This window comes from Brachyistius frenatus, unplaced genomic scaffold (genome assembly GCF_029030835.1).
Source record: "Brachyistius frenatus isolate BFR_SWC_R1_liver_20210118 unplaced genomic scaffold, ASM2903083v1 Contig_6, whole genome shotgun sequence".
Taxonomy (NCBI): Eukaryota; Metazoa; Chordata; class Actinopteri; family Embiotocidae; genus Brachyistius; species Brachyistius frenatus.
The window spans coordinates 6,835,786-6,850,424 of NW_027210605.1; the positions used below are offsets into that span (position 1 = coordinate 6,835,786).

The 14,639-nt window shown below is 39.5% G+C and overlaps 1 protein-coding gene across 1 annotated transcript; it reads right to left on the reverse strand.

Annotated features, from left to right (window-relative positions):
* Positions 1 to 348: 348 nt before the first annotated feature.
* Positions 349 to 13,594, reverse strand: LOC138615343 (ATP-dependent 6-phosphofructokinase, muscle type-like). Its single transcript, XM_069688893.1, has 22 exons — positions 13,399 to 13,594; positions 12,281 to 12,354; positions 12,104 to 12,181; positions 10,247 to 10,436; positions 9,255 to 9,420; positions 8,807 to 8,851; positions 7,783 to 7,891; positions 7,601 to 7,696; positions 7,417 to 7,509; positions 5,958 to 6,083; positions 5,783 to 5,847; positions 5,126 to 5,189; positions 4,846 to 4,992; positions 4,186 to 4,256; positions 4,000 to 4,087; positions 3,686 to 3,838; positions 3,362 to 3,526; positions 3,040 to 3,101; positions 2,421 to 2,532; positions 2,214 to 2,313; positions 1,522 to 1,627; positions 349 to 1,424 (listed from the first exon to the last, which is right to left on the reverse strand). Exons 1-22 carry the CDS (start codon positions 13,487 to 13,489, stop codon positions 1,283 to 1,285), a joined length of 2,343 nt encoding a protein of 780 aa, XP_069544994.1. The 5' UTR covers positions 13,490 to 13,594; the 3' UTR covers positions 349 to 1,282.
* Positions 13,595 to 14,639: the final 1,045 nt, after the last annotated feature.

Sequence of the window (14,639 nt, forward strand, 5' to 3'; positions counted from 1 at the left end):
GTGTACCATACTTTGCATAACATAGTATTTCAATATGCAATTTATACAACTGTGATGTGGAAACTTAAGGCCTTTTTTTTTCTGCATAAAGTAAAACTAATTTAATAGGAACATCTTAAATTTCTGTGGACTATATCTTTAATCAGTTTTATTGAAATGTTATCTTTTGCGAAATGTAGGTTATTCACAAAGTTTTTGAGTTTCGGCAGAGCTACAAAACACGGAATTAAATGAGAAAATGCACATTCAGGACAGGAAAGAAAAAGACTGCAGCTCTTTTACCAATATTGACAAGAAAAATAAACTTTGTCATGGAACAGAAAATGTGTCCCTTTCCAACCACTAGCAATTAAACCTTTGAAATGAAATATTTGCATATTGATACAACCTGGTGTGTTCAATGGAGATGTTAATACTCTTTTATTTAGATTAATTAACCCTCTAAACATTTTTTAAATTGTCAATTAAAAAAACAACAACCACCAGATTATTCAGTAACAGCTCCACAACTGAGACCAAAATGAGCAACCTTCAGCTCTACAGAAAAGAGACAGTTGGATGAATCTTGAAAGAAAATTAGCCTCCTTTTTCTTATCATCCAGCCAGGACCCTAACGGACATTTTTACTTCTGCCTATAATCAAAACTATGGATCAGAGAGTAAATTACAGCCTTGTAACAATGAATCAGCGATATTGTCATTGAAACTATTCCAAAAATTCTCAACAGCGGCTCTTCCAAATTTGATGCAACAGGAATGAAGTACAACAAATGTGGCATACATTTTAGTTTCAGTCATACCAGGCAGCTTTCCCAGTGAATGTGCCAAACTCGAAAACTTTCAAAAACTGGTCTGAATGCATTTCTACAACAGATTCAAACTGGTCCTGGTAGGGACCTATGGAGTGGAAGGAGGTGTTTGACTCAACATCGTTTCCAGAATACAGGGTGCGAATTAAAAATAAGAGTCACCTAGTTCCTCAGGATGAATTTTCCTTTCTGTACATTCTGCTCCATAAATCACCAACAATGCAAATTTCTGTGGACTATATCTTTAATCAGTTTTATTGAAATGTTATCTTTTGCGAAATGTAGGTTATTCACAAAGTTTTTGAGTTTCGGCAGAGCTACAAAACACGGAATTAAATGAGAAAATGCACATTCAGGACAGGAAAGAAAAAGATTGCAGCTCTTTTACCAATATTGACAAGAAAAATAAACTTTGTCATGGAACAGAAAATGTGTCCCTTTCCAACCACAAGGACCTAGAGAGCAGACTGAGTCTACTTCCCCATAGGACTCATCTTCTTGATCACATGCTCCATGTCGGCGTGTTCAGATGTGTCTAGTTTTATGTCGTATTTGGCCAGGATCTTCATGATGGGCCTGATTTTTAGCCACCACTGTGTTTTGGGGATGCGGTGCCTGCAGCAGACCGAGGAGGGTATCAGACACCATTACACATGTAACTGTATGTACAGTATGCTTATACGGTATGTCACATTAAAGATATTTATCTTACTCAAAATCTGTGTCTCCCTTCAGGTCAGCAAGAGGCTGGAAGTTGAGCGACCTCTTCCTCATGCCCAGCACACAAGCAGAGTCCGGTGTGTTAGCAAAGATACGACCTAAAAAACAAAACAGGAAATGAAACAGTCAAACGTAGATTTACCTCTTATGGTATTACTGATGAGGATTCATAAAAATAGCAACACAAGAATGTAAGAATACTCCATTACAAAAGTCCTTCATTCAAAACTACACTGGCATCAAAAGGATTAACAGTTGTGTTGGACCATTATCACGGTTGATGCATTAGGGTGTAATAGGATTATACTGTTTCTATGGATGGAGTGACGGTTAACGACTTCTTATACCGTTTGATAGATTGATAGAAAAATGTTCATCTGCAACAGTTAGATGATTAATCGATTGGCTGATCATCAGAAAATTAATCCGCAACTATTTCAATAAACGATTAATAGTTTTAAGGGTTTTCTAAGAAAATTAAAATATGATAAAATTCTTTGATTCCAGCTTCTGGAATGTGAAGATTTTCTGCTTCCTTTAGTCATCCATGATGATGAAATAAATATTTTTTTTGTTGTGGACTGTTGGTCTGGACAAAACAAGACATTTTAAACTATACTTTAGGCTTTGGAAAACACTGGTCGACATTTTCCACCATTTTCTAACATTTTCAGGTCACCGTACCATGCCTGTAGCACTCCTTCAGTTTCTCAGTCAGCCACAGAACAGACTTGGCACCCATCTTTGTGCCAAAGTTCCTGTCGAAGGGTGTCGGCGTGCCACCCTGCAGTCGAGAGAGGACAGACAGGGGAACACATTGTGATGTAGACAAACAAGGAGAAAATTACTTTTTATCAAGAGTGCTTTTGACACTTTCTCACACAAACACACCTGTTGCATGTGTCCGAGGACGTTCTTACGGCAGTCGAAGATGCCTTTGCCCTCCTCTGAGTAAAGGTTGAAGATGAAGTCAGTGGTATAGTTGGCATTGCAGCTCTCGTTCCTTTATCACAACAGTTACAGATTATTATCTAGAGAGAAATTAATTCATGGCAGATGTGCATGTTTTCAGAGTTAGAGGCCTTTTTCACAGCAGAGATTTGAATGGTCATAATCAATCATTTAAATGATTGCTGGGTTCTCCCATGAAGCCATAAGAGTGCAACTGTAACTCCAAGCAAACCTGAAGCAGCTAAATGGAATTGAGACTTCATTAATTTTACTATTTAAACATAGACTTTTCCCGTTGTAACATATCAACATGTTTTCAGTAAAAATACTATATATGTAAAACAAATCCTTAGTTTGTATTCTTGTTATTGAGTTAAAGGGAACAATAAAAGCATTCACATTTGGAAGTCATGATTAAGGCTCTGCTAAAGCAACAGTAACTAACATGGGCATGTGAGATGATTTTAAGTGTTTAGTCTCACTACTGGTGTTTGAACAGAATACCTCAATTCTTACTGCTGCTCCTAACTTTTGTTCTTCACCCTGAACAAAAACCAACCTGAGAATCAAACCTCTCTTGACTGTTGTTTTCATCTTCTCCACCAGATGCTCTACATTCACCTGAGGGCCAAATTCACAGATCACACTCTGAGAATAAATATCTGCTCAGTCTGCAGAAAATGGCACAAAACCAATGAATCCTGCACACTGAACTCATTTTCTTTCAGGAAGAATTATTTGTCTGTGTAAATTTTGCCTGCTGAAGATCTGAAGACTGAAAAGTAGGCAGGATACTTAGGTTTTCTTCTACAGTCATTAAGACTGGTGTGTATGATATTACAATCTCAAAAGTTCCTGTTCTTCCATGACCTTCCACTCACCTCCAGGTCTTTAATGTTGAATTTTTCCTCAAAGATGTAGGCAGCATCAGCTCCAGCAGCCATACCAGCCATGGTGGCCAAGTAGCCGCAGTATCCACCCATAGTCTCCACGATGAACACACGGCGCTTGGTCCCTGCTGAAGACTGCTTGATTCTGTCACAAGTCTTCAGAGAAACAAACCACACATCTGTTTAGCTGTTTTTTTTTAATATACATATATATTTTTATATGCATATATATATGCATATATATATATACATATATATTTTTATATGCATATATATATGCATATATATATATCTGCATGCTGTTAAGCCACTGACAGCGGTGATGGTGTTGAGGGCGGTGTCAGCGCCAATGCTGAAGTCAGAGCCAGGGACGTTGTTGGAGACGGTGGCAGGGATGACCACCATAGGAATGCACATCTCCTCGTATTTTTCTCTAGCCTGCACCAGCTCCAGGCCCCCCACGTAGGCCTGCAGCAGGGGAGGGGAGGAGAATTAGTTTGGTTGTGTGTGTCTAAAAGAGGGCAAAAACTGTCAAGGTGTTGTCGGTTAATTTATTATTAAGCCCGAGAAATAAGACAGGTCAACATTTACAAGACTTTTAACAGAGAAGAACTGCTGACAAGTCTTACTTCAAATCCACCAATGATCACTAAAGCATGGATGTTGAACTTGGCGATGTTTTGGCTGATTTCGTCCAATATTTTGCCTGGCAGAGTTCTTTAGGAAAGAAACATAATGCAGTGACATTTTTTTGTAGTCTTTAGAATTTTGAAATAAAGTTGTGCCACTAAAAATTAGAATAACATATATTTTACCTCTTGGTGCCCAACATTGAACCTCCTTTTCCAGTCCAGCCGCTTACTGAAGTCCAGGTGATGGGCTCAATCTGCAGTGAGTGGAAAGAACTAGCTCAAAATGTTGAATACCATAAACTAAAACACACAGAACTATTAGGAAACAGAAACAGAAACAAATACTTAACAATACTTAAGTATTTACTTACTTAACAGTATGTATAGAATATGGCAATAAATTACATTGGAGTGTTGAATATCTTTTATTTAAAAAGTATAATGAGAAATGGGTAAAACGCTTGAGTTAAAGTATTTATTCATTTATTCACCATTAATGCTAATGTAGTAGCCCTGTTACTAGCACTTGCAACAATAACATTACAGTTGTTGTTGTAAATTGGATAAACATTTGTTGACCCATTTGTCAGTTTAACAGTTAACAACATATCATAAAAACTACTCGTGGTAGATGTCGGAGTAATTTGCCACTGGGTTGGTCTATGGGCTTATGGCAACAAGTGATTTCTAGTATATGCAGCTGCTGACAAAGACATGAAAACCTTTATATTTTTGTCTCCTTGGTTTAAAAAGATAAAACATCTTTTCTACAATTCCGTCTAAAAATCTCTTTAAAACATTTACAAAAGGAGGTCTGGAACAAAGACAGAAATGTAGAATTACCTGTCCCTGAGCCAGACCGTCGAAGCCGTCATAGACAGCCAACATGGAGTGACCCTGAATGATTCCCATCCTGACTGCTGAGCGAACCGCAGCGTTCATACCAGCACAAGGAGCTCCAATGTTCATAATGGCCACATTGATGTTGCTCTGAAAATAAGAGAGAGAAAAGCAGACAACTGAAGGGTTAGTTATTGGATAAAAAAAATTGTCAGTGTAGATACTATTATATAGTCCTTTTTTTAAAAACGTATAATAAAGTTGGTATGAGTCTGATTCTCACCTTCACATCTGGAGGATTTATGTGAGCCAACAGCTTGTATGTGTTCCAGTTGTTCTCAAAACTCCTGCACATTATAAATCAGCTTGAGTGAGTGAAATGATCAGCTAAATTTGACAAAATAAAAAGGTATTTGGTATTAATCTCTACCAGGTTTAACAGTTTTGCTTTACATGATTTTACTTTTTGCTGTTAGTTTTGTGTTTTTTTATATGCTTTTATTAAAACAGTGTTTAATCATAATCACTTAAATCAACCAATTTCAAAAAGCACATTACCATAAATTGCTGTAGATGCAGAAAAATTTAATAAAAGAACATCACATCTGGAAATATAATACCTCAGTGAATCCGCAATGAATCAATAATTGAATGGCTCTGCAAAATTAAGGGAACTTTGTGTTTCATTTTCTATTTCACAATTAATCTGTTTAACCAACAGAGCAGCAACTCAGACAGGCCAGTTGTTATGTTCTAGCAGGAAAATGGCCAATCAGAGCTCCTGTTGCTCTATATTGATTTATTTGGATTAAACATGGTCAAAGTTTATAATGATTTCAATAACTCGGGCTCCATAGAGCTCCATTGTGATGAAGCAAAAAACTAAGTTTGATGGAGCATTTGATTATTTTGTTGCCATGACACTCAGGATAATACGTACTTTCCTCTGAGCTTGATAGCATCCTCAAATCTTCCCTGAGCCATGGCGGCAGTCACATCTTTAGTCTGTAAAGCAAAAAAATACTTTTATCTGTACATATCAAGTAGAGCAACACACTGGGGAAGTTCAGTCGGTGGAATGGTATCTCCTTGCCAGGGAGAAAAATCTCACATACCACTTGCACACACTCCATGAGCGGCAGTCTGACTGCCTGGTTCCCAGATAGGCTGACCACACAGGCAGGAGTGTCTGGAGTGGCCTCCAGCAACGCCATCACCGCCTCCACACCCATCCTGCTGCCCTGGATGACACACACACACACACACACACACACACACACACACACACACACACACACACACACACACACACACACACACACACACACACACACACACACACGCACACGCACGGCAGAGCAGAAAAAAAAAAAAGACACATTAGCAAAACTGTCAGTGACCAGAAAATCCACTTGCAGCTCTCACGCTGAAAATAAATAGTAGTTACTGGACAAAACTGCAGTTCTACGAGTACGTTCGTATGTATTTATTTATTTTGATGGGGGTGGAGGGGGGTGTCCTGGACCATTAAAATGGTAGGGGAAACACTGGATATGTAATAAAGTTACTTGGGAAAGGTCTTGAAATATGAAATAGTTTGTGCGACAAGAGCCTTGTCTTATATGCCTTGGTTTTTGTTGTCAGGTAGTAATGTGTTAGTACTGTCAGAAAATGGCGGTTTCCAACTGCCATTAGCCAACCAAAGAAGGAGAAGAGCACTTACCACCAGGGTTTGGTAAACCATGTGGCCCTTTGAGATTAGATGCTACGGTACAAAGAAACAAGCAAAGACGACTGCAACTGTCCAAAAGTTTTTGGTGGAACTCCTTCAATAAAAAAACAAACAAAAATAAGGTGTAGCGCAAAGTCTGCCAAAACTTAAAATCTTAGTCAAATAGTATTTTAGTAATAGTATTTTTGCTTAAGATGCCCATCCCTAATAGTTATCTATTGCTGGGAATCACTGGGGAAAAAAACGGACTAAAATGTCAAAGAATTCAGGGACATCATCACTTCTGGTTTTCATATTTTGGTGAAACGGGTCTAACAGGTTTTGGTCTTTATTTGATAAATAAAAACCTCCATAAAATCCCCCTTTTTAATGCACATCAAAGGAAAAAACAGACTTGCAGTTCATTTTGTTTCCGTTCATCATCAGCATTCAACTTGTAAATATTATTTAAGAAATTCACCTCCGTGTTGTGAGCCAGCAGTAGCAGAATCACTCGTTAGTCATTCCAACCTTTCTTGTAGTCATGTGTGAGGAGAAATGCATCGAGTGAATTCAAATGAGACTTTCCCTTCTTACTGTTTGAATTGTCAGTGATGTAAATACTGTTAGCCAGCATAGTCTGTATTTCTCTAAACCAGTTCTACATTCAGAGCTAACATGTACACACACACACACACACACACACACACACACACACACACACACACACACACACACACACACACACACACACACACACACACACACACACACACACACACCAAGTCAGATCACCGTGCGTGTGTGAGTAGAGGCACAGCTGCATACTGTCATTTATGTTTGGTTTTCACTGAGATACTCACCAGGATTCGGTCGAAGGCCGAGGGAGTTCCTCCTCTCTGTACGTGTCCAAGAACAGTGGTGCGTGTGTCAAAGCCGAGTCTGTCGGTCACCAGCTGGAGACAAATAAATCCACTTGTTTGTTTGGCAATAACTGTCTGTGTAACTTACAGTGATACTTTGCTGACATTAACTTGATGAGCTTGCCTTTTTGATCTGCTCAGATGTAATTGGTTTGCCGTCCCTGGCCATCGCACCCTCAGCCACAATGATCACATTGAGACGAGACCCTCTGGCCCTTTGCTAAAAACATTAAAAACACAATTATGTATTCTGATTGTCATGTAAACAGAGAAAGCGTGAACATCTGCAAATAAAGACATACTTACGTTTGTCAGCCTCCTGCACAGGTGGTTCTCCCAGTTCTCTTCTGGTGGCATCTCTGGGATGAACACCCAGTCGGCACCACAGGCCAGAGCCGTTACCAGGGCCAGGTACCTGCACACACACACACGCACACGCACACACACACACACACATAAACACACACACACACACACACACACACACACACACACACACACACACACACACACACACACACACACACACACACACACACACACACACACACACACACACACACACACACACACACACACACACACACACACACACACACACACACGCACACCACATTTATCTCAAGGTAAACCAGCAGATCTGTACATAATTCAGTCATAGTACATGTGTCTTATAGGGACATTGGAAAACATATAATATTTGTTCTGTACATTTTAAACTCAGTTTTAAATTTAGCAGTAATAATATCCCACTTGAGCATTTCTGACAGCATCTCATATCCATGATTTGATGTCCTGAAACCCCAAAAATATGCATGGAGGCTTCATGTAAATTCAGTAGCACACAGTGTATCTAAGAAAACAGAACTTCGATTGAGAGGGTTTTGTATTCCAGTCTTTTCGCCTGTATTTCGATATTTGTCAGCAAAGATGTGACGGGGAATAAGTGGAAACAGAAGAGGGATGTCATACAACAAAAGACCCTCGCTGGATTTGAACTGTACTGAGTCAGCGTGTTAACTAACAAGGATGCCTTAACAGAGCTTTAAATATCTATGAGGGTTTTATTGTTTGGAATTGTGTTTTCCCCATAAAAGACAACAATCAGATGAATGGACACATGATGAGAATGATACAATTATCTTTACATAAAATGATTGGGAATGTGATTAATTTCAGCAGCATTTATTGTTAAATTTGTATATCATGGGTAACTAGTGATAGCCAGTAAAGATTTAAAAATGTATTCGACTGGATTGTAAAATTGTCTTTTCGACCAATAGCACACACACAAACACACACAAACAGACCAAGTACACAAGGTACTAACCCACAGTGTCTGCCCATCACTTCCAGTATAAATGTCCTCTGGTGGCTGTGGATGAACACAGAGCATTGTGTACAAATTAGGTAAGAATCACAATGTCTTCATCCTTTATTGGGTGAGATTTCAAAACCCAAAATATCTGCCTTATGATAAACATTTACACATCGCAGATTCTGTATCTATACTCACAAAGGAATATACATTTGTAAATCTATAAAGAAAACAGTTTTTTTTTTATTCAATCTGTCAATAGACAACATGGTGAGAGTTGTTTTCAGTCAGAAGAACCCTGGACTTATACTGCATTGTATTTCTTTGCATCTGAAATGTGATGAACTGAACACCTTTCTACCTGTGCAGGTGTACAAACTACTGGTGCTATAGTTGATTTCACCCTTTCAGATGAGTAGAATGAATCTTAATGATCTCTGTGTACATGCAGGTGTCTGACCTCTGTGCAGTCGTAGTGATGGCGTCCACCACCTCAATGATGCGGTGCAGGGCGGAGTCAGTGCCGATGGTCATGTCGGTGCCACAGAAGTCGTTGTCGATGGAGCCGACCATGCCAACGATGTTCAGATGGGACGATTTCTTGGCTTCTTCTTCTGTGATCTTTCCTGAAGAAAGACAACAGACTCAAACATTTCATTTGTAACAAAAAGGACAGGAGGCAAATAATGCAATATAATAACATAAAACATATTAATGACATATCAATTTGACAAAAGTGTATTGTTTCTTTCCTCTTCTAATTTTATTTCAAGGTATTATCCCTGGTTTTGAGAGGAAATGTGCTACAGTAATACTAGTACATTTCAATATAAATTAGGACTGAAAATTTAGCAGAAAGGATGCAGATTGTTCCCAAACTCATTCAGCAACATGACAAGAAGCCCAAACACACAGCCAGATGTAAAAAGAACTGTTTCTTCAGCAGCAGGAAGAACAAGGAGTCCTACAGCAGATAGTATGACTGCCTCAGAGCTCTGATCTTAGCATCATAGAGTCAGTTTGGGTTCACATGAAGAGACAATGAGAATAAAAGCCAAAACCCACAGAAGAAGTGAGGCACTTTCTCCAAGATACTCGCAGCAACCCATCTGTAGAGCACTGGGAAAAACTGTGCACAAGTGTTTTATAAAGAGAACTAGAGCTGTATTGAAGGAAAAGTGGGGTCACACCAAATACTGACTGGATTACTCCCCTGATATGAAGTTATTTAAAGAATAAAAGCTATTCATGGCACTGATTTTGAAAGCATCCTCACTTTACTTTTAGCCGCTAAAACCGTTGCACAGTGCTGTATATCCTCAGTGAATGAATATGATTATCATGATATCCTCCATTCCACCTCTTATGATGGATTACAAAATAATATTTGAAGGAACAAAAAGGACAGACTGAGACAGAACTGAGGAGCAGATTCACTATCTGTCTCTTTACCAGCTCGGAACAGGTCAGCCAGCAGTCCGCTCCACTCAGTCCTGAACTCATTGGCTCCAGTCAGACTGCCGTCACCTCCGATCACACACAAGTTAGTGATGCCCAGCTTCACCAGGTTGCAGGCTGCCGTCATACGACCCTCCCTGGATCTGAAGTCCTTGCAGCGAGCGCTGCCGATGACAGTACCTCCCTAACATATGAAGAAGACAGACTGTTCAACAGTGACTGAGACTCACAGACATTTTCTGGCTTTGAGGGAAGATGATTTTGATTAATGCAGCGATCACAGAGATTTCAACCAGTTATCTTGTAATACTGCTTAATATTAATCTCAGCAGGGTGATGTGCATCAGGCAGCTTTACAAAAACTCGTCGGGATGATCTGAATGCACATTAACAGAGGTTGCATCATCTGTAGGTAAATGAAAAAGGTTATTCAAGGGTGATATCTCAGAAACCTGCCGTGGTCTGTACCCACTAAAGGGTCAGTTTACCCACATTATGAAACAAATAGATCCTCTCACTTATGTCATGCTCAGTCCAATGGTTTAACTTTTATTTGCACAGGTTTTGAGATATTTGCCTGAGAGCTACACTACAACAAAAAAATGTCTTTCCTTATCAGCAAAATGTTTTTTGAATAATTTTTAATTAACATTTCTTTCCACGAAAGAAAGTTTCTGTAAAACTGTTGACAGTGAGTTCTCTCCGGAAAGAAATTCTACTGTTGACTTTTTTTACTCCATTGTATTGTTGTTGCAGTAACGGTTTCATTGTGGACATCACAAAACATGAAACTGAACCAAACATATGGTATGATAGGCAGCGCTGAGAAATGTATAACTTACTTCAATTCATTGAAGACTGAACCCATTCCTCCTTTCTATCTATTTTTTTTGTCTCAATGCCGACGACAGCAGTGGCCACAGCCCAGATGTGTTTGGGTTGTCCGTCCACCTGTCCTGTTCTTGATCAATGCAATATCTCAGGAACGACTTAAGAGAATTTCTTTAAGTTTTGGCACCAACATTCCCTCGGTAATCAGCTTTGAGTCCGAAGGTCAAAGGTCACTGTGACCCCGCAAAATATGTTTGCGGCCATAACTAAAGAATCAATTCACTAATTATGACAAAATTTCACACAGATGTTAAATAGGATAAAATGATGAAGTGATGACATTTTATATCCAAAAGGTCAAAGGCCAACTTTACTGTTGCAACATAATATACTGCAAAAACTCTTTTCATTCCATTATTCAGCACCATAACTCAGGAATAGAAGGACCACATTTCACATTTAGTCAGGCACTGAATTAGTGACACTAATCTGGGGTGCCCATATTAAAAATGTGGTGATTGTATAGATCTTCTGTGCTGTAACATTGGTGATGTGTGAAGCATCATCATTTTAGAATTTGTACTTTCTGTGCAACAACAACCGTATTTGAAACATCATCTACTGTCACGGCTGCAACCTTGTGTTCTATCAGAATCAGATTTATTGGAGAAATTCCTTCAAAGTCTTCACTACATATATTATAGGAATCTGGACAGACATGGATGTGAACTGTAACTTGACTGGATGGCGTAGGCATACAACTGCAAAGCGGGTTTTTCTAGTTTGATTCTAGTTTCTAATTTTCCTTCTGTCTTTGTTTGTGTTCAGTTTCATGATTTCAACTGTAAATATTGTTACAGTTCTTTGGGGAAGGACGACTCGTAGGGAGACGACTAAGGATTTGCAAAGATGGTTAATACCAATAAAACTCTAATCCAGACTCTTATTGATGAACAATAAAAAAAAAAAGAACAATATGTGGCTGTGTTCTGTGTGCTTTTATTCAGCTTCATCACTCACCAGTTGAAGCATCATGGACACACTCTCCCATGAGGCAGGGCGGATGTTTTCTCCTCCATCCACCAGGCCCTGGTAGCCCTACAGCCCACATTAACACACACAACACAGCAGTCACGCTTGTTGTGCTTACTATTATGGGACATTTTTCTGTAACCTGTACAACCCTACAGCCCATACCTCATGAACAAAGAAGACTTTGGCTCCTGTGTAGAGGCCAACTCTGACTGTGGCCCTCACTGCAGCGTTCATACCTGAGATACACAAACGACATGACTGTTTTATTTACACACAATAAAGTCGGATTGTCCTTGACACTTCCTGTCAGATACACATAAAGACCTTTCAGCCCCGTCTTGACTTTGAAGTAACTCCACGGTGGCAACAGATGAGACAAAGATAACCATGGGGTAAAGGACAGGATCTGAGTTTGGGGGAGTGAATGCCTTGTCTACCATTTCGCCCCTGGATGTACGGTACACTAAAGGCCACTGTGTGAGGTTGTGTTGTGGCAGGCTGGCATGTTGCAGCTCTTGTTTCAACAGACAGCAGCTGTGTACTGGGGCGTTTCTCTGTTCCATACCAGAAAAAGGTCACGCCTCTAAAATTAGCCCCAAAGATGTAAAATAAGGGACTGCACGAGGGGCATAAGAAGCAGATAAAGCCTTTACATAAGTGAGCTCATGAGTTGGATTCCAGTTTGTATAGAAATATTGCACAGGAATATAAGAAAAATGGGACATCACCCAGTTAAGCTTCAAGTAGAGATAATGGACTGATTGTTTATAGAGGGTTAATCTCAAATGGTATGTTTGATAACATGTTAAAGAATCTTTATTAAAAACTTCATTTGTAAAGTGTCTAGTTTTAATCTGCAGCACAATTTTCGGTGAGAAGTTACAAAGTTGGTTGTCTTTTGGTAAAAACATTACATTAAACACTGACAGTGCATTTGGCAGTGCAGTGAATCCAAGATGCAATCCCCTTATAATGTTCATGACTTCAAACTGGACTGACAGCCAAACTTCCATCCACCTCTGACAGCTGGTGCCACGCTGACATTTTGAAAAATTGTTGCTGCCCCTCTCTGTTCTTTGGCTTCTGATCTTAAAATGTCATGCAGTCAGAGTATATATGATACTTTATTGGCATCCACATGACAGACTTTTACAGCTGCTTGTTGCCCTCAGCAGGGAAAACACTGGTCAGCACCTTTCCCCTCATCAAGACTCACTCTGTGTTTTAACAGTTTAAAACAAAGCTGTGATCAGAGCAGTGGAGCTTCATCCTCTGCTTACCTTGGGCATCTCCTCCTGACGTCAGCACTGCAATGGACCGTCCGAGCCCCATCTTTGTGGGGTCGGTGGTTGGTGGGAGAGTCTTGGACATGTTTCCAGAGGAACCGGGGCAGACAGGTGTCCTCGACGAGGGGAAAGAAAAGGAGAAAGAATAGTTGCTCTTCCTTCACTCTCTGCTTCTCAGGGTAGTCCCGAGTGAAGGCGCAGGCTTTATAGACCACTGTTCCTGATCCTGGCCCCTCCCACTGATACCCTCCACCACTCACTTCCTCACTCAGTCAGTCACTCACACAGCTCACCTAAATATAAGCAGGCTTAGTATCCACCTGCAGTGGACAGTTACAAACAGGGAAACACAATGCACGTTGTATAATGCGACAGGAAAAAGTGTGACTGCACCTGAGATCAGTTACTTCCATTTCATGCAGTGACGTGAAAAAGTGTGACGTGGATGAAGATGGTTGGTAACATGAGTGTAAAGGGTTGATTTTTTTTTTTTTTTTTCTCAAATACATACAATTTGTTTAGACCAGCCTGAAAAAACAAAAAAAAAAAACACAGCACACAAAAAAATTCACACCTCCATTCTCCTGGAGAGTCAAACAGACCAACTAGTTTGTTGTCTTCAAAAACCTTTTAAACCCCATTACCTGCTGTCTGTGGCCAACCAGGGAGTGTCTCTGGAATTAGGCCCAGTTTGACCCAGGGGTAATCAATTTCCCCTCATTAAGAGCTTCATGGTACTCAGTTGTACTTTTACAGAAATATCAACTGAATTTACCTTCTCAAAAGGCTAAATTAAACACACACATATTGTAAGTTAATTTGCTTAACAAATTGACTATTGTTATAGCAGAAAACAAAAACAACATCAGCCACAAAGACATCTCAAAAGGAAAATCCCTTTCTAAAGGGTCAGGCAAATTAGGGTATTAAAATAATTTTACCTGTATGGACAGAAAGTCTAAAAACAAGAACAAGCATTTCCCACAGTTTTCAGCTCATATAAATGTTGACCAAATGAGCGAGAGGAACATAAACTTTCATTTCAGCACATGTATCAACATGGAGTTAAGGAAATTACATATTGGGAATGGAGGAAGTCAGCTTTATGACAAAGTATTCCCGTCCTTAAATCCAGAAAAAACTACCAATATGCAACCGTTACCTAGACTAAACACACAGCCTCATTACAACCAGCCCTGTTAAATCAAATCATCACTTAAGTGGACACGTCATGA

Bases quoted from the DNA above. Each gene is read 5' to 3' on its own strand.
- LOC138615343 (XM_069688893.1), bottom strand. From the start codon at position 13,489: ATGTCCAAGACTCTCCCACCAACCACCGACCCCACAAAGATGGGGCTC. The intron at 8,852-9,254 runs GTCAGACACCTG...GTTCATCCACAG, and splicing joins ATCACTACGACTGCACAGAG to CCACCAGAGGACATTTATAC. The intron at 1,628-2,213 runs GTACGGTGACCT...TTTGTTTTTTAG, and splicing joins GAAGGAGTGCTACAGGCATG to GTCGTATCTTTGCTAACACA.